The 6,220-nt window shown below is 35.1% G+C and overlaps 1 protein-coding gene across 1 annotated transcript; it reads left to right on the forward strand.

Annotated features, from left to right (window-relative positions):
- The first annotated feature begins 561 nt into the window (after positions 1–561).
- On the forward strand, positions 562–5,928 carry LOC145628980 (eukaryotic translation initiation factor 3 subunit B-like). Its single transcript, XM_081681435.1, has 11 exons — positions 562–797; positions 894–1,131; positions 1,224–1,370; positions 2,529–2,657; positions 2,833–2,961; positions 3,050–3,133; positions 3,236–3,360; positions 3,442–3,634; positions 3,790–4,322; positions 4,436–4,544; positions 5,288–5,928. Exons 1-11 carry the CDS (start codon positions 691–693, stop codon positions 5,615–5,617), a joined length of 2,124 nt encoding a protein of 707 aa, XP_081537561.1. The 5' UTR covers positions 562–690; the 3' UTR covers positions 5,618–5,928.
- The last annotated feature ends 292 nt before the right edge of the window (positions 5,929–6,220 follow it).

Consider the following 6,220-nt stretch of genomic DNA (forward strand, 5'->3'; position numbering starts at 1 on the left):
TCAAAACACAAACCATCATCCTCATCAAGCCACATATTAATTTTATTTTTCACCAATGCCACATGTCACATGTCACCTCATTTAACCTTTTTTTTAATCCCCTTTCTCATATATATTTTTTTTTAAAAAAATTTAATTAAATACATGTATGAAAAAAAAATGAATGTTGTTTGCATGGTTCACTTTCCCAAACTTAATATCTTCTACAATTATATTTAATTTTCACCCCTTCTTCTCCTTTATAAACTATTTATTTTCCAATAAAAATATATTATAAAATAAAAAATTATATTGTATATTTATAAACAACCCGTGTATTGCCTCAAAAAAAAAAAAAAAAAATAACCCGTGTATTGCACTAGACAGAAGAGTAGTTGTTTCCTAATTCGATAAAAACACATGTACATCAGTACATGTAGCTGTCCACAAAAACACATGTATACTAGAGTACTGTACATGAGTAGTATTCTAGTATACGGGGTATCCGATTCTAGATCAAAGTTGAACCGACTCATACCCTCATAGAGGCCTAAGCCCAATAAAACTCTAATTCCATCCAATCCCAATTTACGCTGCTAGTCTACTCCGCACACCAAAACCCTAATTTTAGCAGACCAACAAACAGAAGCAGAACCGAAAAGGAAAGAGAAAAAGGGCGAATTCGAAGAACAACAACTGCACTCAGCCACCATGACGGTGGAAATTGATACAATGGCAGCTCGTCTCAACGTCGATCTCTCCCAAATCGATTGGGACAATGTTCGTCTTCCTCCCGGCGAAGATTTCGGCATCATAAGGTTGTTTAATTTCTTCTTTTTGGGTGTAAAGATTCTTCCTTTAATCAGTTTTTTGAATTCGATTTCATTAATTTTTGAGCTTTGAATTTGGAGCAGTGATGATGAAGATCTTAGAGAAGAAGAAAACTCAGATTTCGACATTGGGTTTTCAAACATTATTGTGGTTGATCATCTTCCGCAAGTTCCCAAGGAGAAATTCGATAAATTGGAAAGTGTTATTCGTAAAATTTACAGTCAAATTGGTGTGATTAAGGATGATGGGTTTTGGATGCCGGTTGATCCTTCAACTGGGAAAACCCTAGGTTATTGCTTCATTGAGTTTAATACACCTCAGGTTAATGTTTTTAATTTTATTTTTCTCTTTAATTTGGTTGTAATTGATGAAATTTGGTCGATGATGGTGTTATTTGGGAATTTCTATGATAGGAAGCTGAACTTGCGAAGGAGAAGACTCATGGGTATAAATTGGATAAGTCTCATATCTTTGCAGTCAATTTGTTTGATGAAATTGAGAAGTTTATGAATGTTCCTGATGAGTGGGCTCCCCCCGAAACGAAGCCGTATACTCCTACGGTAAATTTGATTACTTTTGAAATTGATTTCGGGTTTATGTATTCAATTTGTAGGGAATTTAGTTCTCTAAACTATTAGTGATTGATTTGCTAGTGAATTTTTTGGTATTAAATTATACTCGTTAATGAATATGGTGGCCGAATAGATAATCAACTGAGTTCGAATATGAGGGATATATTACTGTTTACTAATGAGGAATTCAGATAACTCTTTGAAAGATATGACAAGCAAAATTTTAATAGCTGTTTTTGGTAAATGTAGAACGATTGCTTAATGCTTAATCCCGCATTACTTGTACGAATAAAAGAATTGTTGTTTTGGAGAATTGGGGGTGAAAAGTTTGATAATTGTCTCAAATTTTTTCAGAGATTCTTGTATATAGACATTTATTTGTTGCCTACCTTTTGAGATGTTGTTTGTCTTCCTTTTTTTCGTGTCTGTTTGTGTTTTCATGCTAAACAGCTTTCAGTTCTCTTCCTCTATCTCTTTTATTGTACCTTGGGTAGCTGGGTATTGGTCTTGTTCATCTTGGGTACTCCCTCCGTCTCTAAATTACATTCCTCCTTTGTATTTTGGTATTCCAAAATTACATTCTACCTTTCTATTTTAAGTAAGTTTTTTTTTTTTCTAAATATCCCAAATACACTCTCTTTTTCAGTTGTACTTTTAATGTATAATTAATGTATTTACATTCCACTTTTAATGTTTGGTTGGCTAATGTACTTTTCCAGCCTTTAATTTTTCAGAATCTTTGTGCCATATTACAATGAATATGATTGGTTAAAAATTTTCAATTAGGAGCATGTGATTGGTTTTTTTTTTTTTTGCAAAGGATTGATGACATGTCATGAGTAATCACTAATCTATCTTTGTTTTACTCAAAAATATTATTTAATGTTTTGTACTTCCCATTGCATTATCTAATTATTGTTATTTGTCTTATTCTTTCCTCCTTAATTCCCGTGTAAATTTCCAAATAGGAATGTAATTTAGGGACGGAGGGAGTACTCTTTAGTCTTTACATTGCTTCCTTAGAATGCCAAACTTCTAATAAGTTGTTGTGATGCATTCTGGTGGCTCTCAGACTAATTATTTGGAACGAAGTGAGTTACTCATGTGCTCCACTTTTATGCTTACTCTGCTTCCATGACCTTGCAGGAAAACCTACATCATTGGCTCACTGATTCGAAAGCTCGTGATCAGTTTGTTATTCGTGCTGGCCAAGATACTGAGGTCTTATGGAACGATGCTAGACACATGAAGTTTGATCCCGTTTATAAGCGACCTGTATGTTTTATTTAACTTTTTCTTCCTGTTCCTCTACAAATTGTATTTTCTTCCCTCTAGTTGTTATGAAACTAAAGTTTTTATCTTGACGTTCTTTCACTGACATATACATGTATGAGCTTTGTTTTGATTTGTTTATTGAACATATTTGAAATTTCTTTTGTAATATATGCAGTGTTGGACCGAAGGTTTTGTTCAATGGTCACCTTTGGGAACATATTTGGCTACTGTCCACCGTCAAGGAGCTGCTGTCTGGGGTGGGGCCTCATCTTTTAATCGCATACAACGTTATGCTCATAATATGGTCTGCTTCTAACCTATAGCTGTATCCTGCTTGAGGTTTAATAAAGTTATTATTTTCCTACGGATTTAAATTTTTGGTTCCACTGTAGGTTAAGTTTATTGACTTTTCTCCTGGAGAAAACTACCTCGTTACTTACAGTAGCCAGGAACCAAGCAACCCACGTGACACACATGTAGGTGTTTTTACCTTTCACCAAACCCTATTTTTTCTTTACTATTAAGCTTTAATATGTTGAAACATGGATGTTACCGACCTAACTTTGTTCATGTGTCAGAGGGTTGTAATCAATATCTTTGATGTAAGAACGGGAAAGGTGAGGAGAGACTTCAAAGGAAGTGCTGATGAGTTTGCAGTTGGTGGAACTGGTGGTTTGACTGGGGTCAATTGGCCCATATTCAAGTAATGACCTTTGACTTTAATGTGAATCCAGTGTACATCATTATATATTTTCTTATATGGATATTTCTTTTGTGTGTTCAGATGGGCTGGTGGCAGGGATGACAAATATTTTGCCAGAATTGGGAAGAATGTTGTGTCTGTGTATGAAACTGAGACGTTTAGTCTAATAGACAAGAAGTCCATTAAAGTAGAAAATGTTATGGACTTCAGTTGGTCTCCTACAGATCCGATTTTGGCACTTTTTGTTCCAGAGCTTGGAAACCAACCAGCTAAGGTAAGTCCCTTGTTTTTATCTGCTTCTGTTGCCTTGTATAAATTGGTGTCCGTGTGAAGGGGAATAGCCGAATAGGCAGTATTGGGTAGCTTAAGATGTATCATTAGTTTGTTGTTTAGGCAGTTGTCATCTACTAATGTTTCTTTTTTTTGCAGGTGTGTCTGTATCAGATACCTAGCAAAGTGGAAATCAGACAGAAAAATCTTTTTAGTGTCAGTGATTGCAAAATGTATTGGCAAAGCAATGGAGAGTACCTTGCTGTTAAAGTTGACAGGTATACAAAAACCAAGAAAAGCACATATACTGGCTTTGAGCTTTTCCGAATCAAGGAACGGGACATACCAATTGAAGTCCTGGAGCTTGAAAATAAGAATGATAAAATCATTGCGTTTGCATGGGAGCCCAAAGGCCATAGATTTGCTGTAATCCACGGTGATAATCCTAGACCCGATGTAAGTTTTTACTCAATGAAGACCGCTCACCACACGAGCCGAGTTTCTAAGCTGACAACTCTTAAAAGCAAGCAAGCAAATGCTCTTTACTGGTCACCTAGTGGTCGATATATCATATTAGCAGGGTTGAAGGGGTTCAATGGGCAGCTTGAATTTTTCAATGTTGATGAGCTTGAAACTATGGCAACAACTGAGCATTTCATGTGTACAGACGTTGAGTGGGATCCTACTGGAAGGTAAAAATTGTTTATTTGAGTTTTTTTAGTTAGCAATGATATCTTGCATTTCTTTACTTTAATCTGAGGCTTTGTTCCATGCATTATTCAAAATTTTCTTAAATTTTTGCTAGGTATGTTGCAACTGTTGTTACATCAGTTCATGAGATGGAGAATGGTTTTCATATATGGTCGTTCAATGGGAAACTGCTTTACAGAATACTAAAGGACCATTTCTTCCAGGTAAGATAACTACTGAATATTACAAAGCTTGAGTAACCTGCTTCAGATGACAGATTGACTTCTGAAATTTAGACAGTTGGGAAAATTAGGATGCCTTGTCTATAGGCTGTGAAAACTTGGTTAACACTTTTGAATTGATCTAGTGATATATGGTAGTGAATTGTGATGTGTTCATGATAGACGTGTGAGTTGTTTGGTTGTCTCCTTTCTTTTGTGACATTGTCAACTTGGCTTATTATTAACTAGGTTTTCCAGAATTAAGATGCTCTGTTATTTGCTTCGTAGGTTGTGTACGTCAATATTGCATGGTTATATTGCTTTTGTCTCTTTGGCCCCAAATATGATTTGGAAGTGTTGTTATTATTGCAAGTGCTGTCTTGATGCTCCTTTGAATCAAATATATGCTTTTGGTGTTGTAGTTTTGACTGGTTTGTGGAAATTCGAGTATAGTCAGATTATTACTATAAGTCTAGCCTACAGTGTCAATGTCCTAGAGTACTACTGTAAGTCTAGCCTATAGGTCGCAACCATTGTTGCAAATTCTCTTTGTGATTGTTATAAATCTGCTCTCTGGAAAAAACTGTTACTGTTTTTTAATTATTAATATTGATTATGTTTAAATCTTTGAACATACTATCAATTTAATAGAGGGCTTGGTAGTGGATGTTAAGATGTACTAGTATAATTTAATTATGAGATATTGGGAGTATCTAGTTTTATTTCTAATTAATTTTCTTTCTCAGTTTATATGGCGCCCCAGACCACCGTCCTTGCTGACTCCAGAAAAGGAGGAGGAAATTTCAAAGAACCTGAAGAAGTACAGCAAGAAATATGAAGCAGAAGACCAAGATGTGTCCATGCTGTTGAGTGAACAAGATCGTGAGAAGAGGAGGTTGTTGAAGGAAGAATGGGAATCATGGGTTAACAAATGGAAGAAATACCATGAAGAAGAGAAATTGGCAAGAGAAAAGCTTAGAGACGGTGAAGTCAGTGATGATGAAGAAGAGGAATACGAAGCTAAAGAAGTTGAATATGAAGAGGTTGTGGGCGTTGAAGAAGAAATCGTTGATTAATTGCAGGGCGTACGACCACATTAATTTTTTCATCTGCTTCACCATAACTTGAAGGTGCAACTTGCTTACTGCTGAGAGGACAACTTTTGGCAGATAGTTTTGTTTTCTTTTTTTTTTGCTTTAATTAATTGAAATGTTCGTTGTATGGATCAGTAGAGTAGGCCTTTATTTGGCATTTGTTTGTCAAATATGTCAATCCTATTTATGTGCAAGAGTTTTAAGATTTATTGAGATAATTTTACTCCTTGTAATGCTTATTACTGAAACACAATATTTTGGGGTTTTTAGTGCTAATCTTTCTGATTTTGTCATGCGTTGATAAAGTTTTGTTGGAAAATTAATCGTTTTCCAATTTCCATGGTGTTTGAAATTTGAATGATTTTGGCCAGGGTTGGTTATAGTATGTCTGGCTTCAGAATTGATCAATGTTGGAGAAGCTCCTAAAATACTTCTGCTGTCTTTTGTGCAAGGTATAAAGTCTAACCATTCATGCATTTTTCGTTTTTCATTATTTGACTACTTTTTTTTTTTTTTTGGTGTTTAGAGAGCCACAAAGGCGGATGATGAGAATTGATACCAAAATCTCTTGGAATTGAGAGGGGA

This window comes from Chenopodium album, chromosome 4, assembly GCF_948465745.1.
Source record: "Chenopodium album chromosome 4, dcCheAlbu1.1, whole genome shotgun sequence".
In the NCBI taxonomy this organism is placed as follows: Eukaryota; Viridiplantae; Streptophyta; class Magnoliopsida; order Caryophyllales; family Amaranthaceae; genus Chenopodium; species Chenopodium album.

Coding starts and splice junctions, on each gene's coding strand:
- LOC145628980 (XM_081681435.1), top strand. CDS start 691: ATGACGGTGGAAATTGATACAATGGCAGCTCGTCTCAACGTCGATCTC. Junction 1,132..1,223: donor TTGAGTTTAATACACCTCAG/GTTAATGTTTTT, acceptor TTTCTATGATAG/GAAGCTGAACTTGCGAAGGA. Junction 3,361..3,441: donor GTCAATTGGCCCATATTCAA/GTAATGACCTTT, acceptor TTGTGTGTTCAG/ATGGGCTGGTGGCAGGGATG.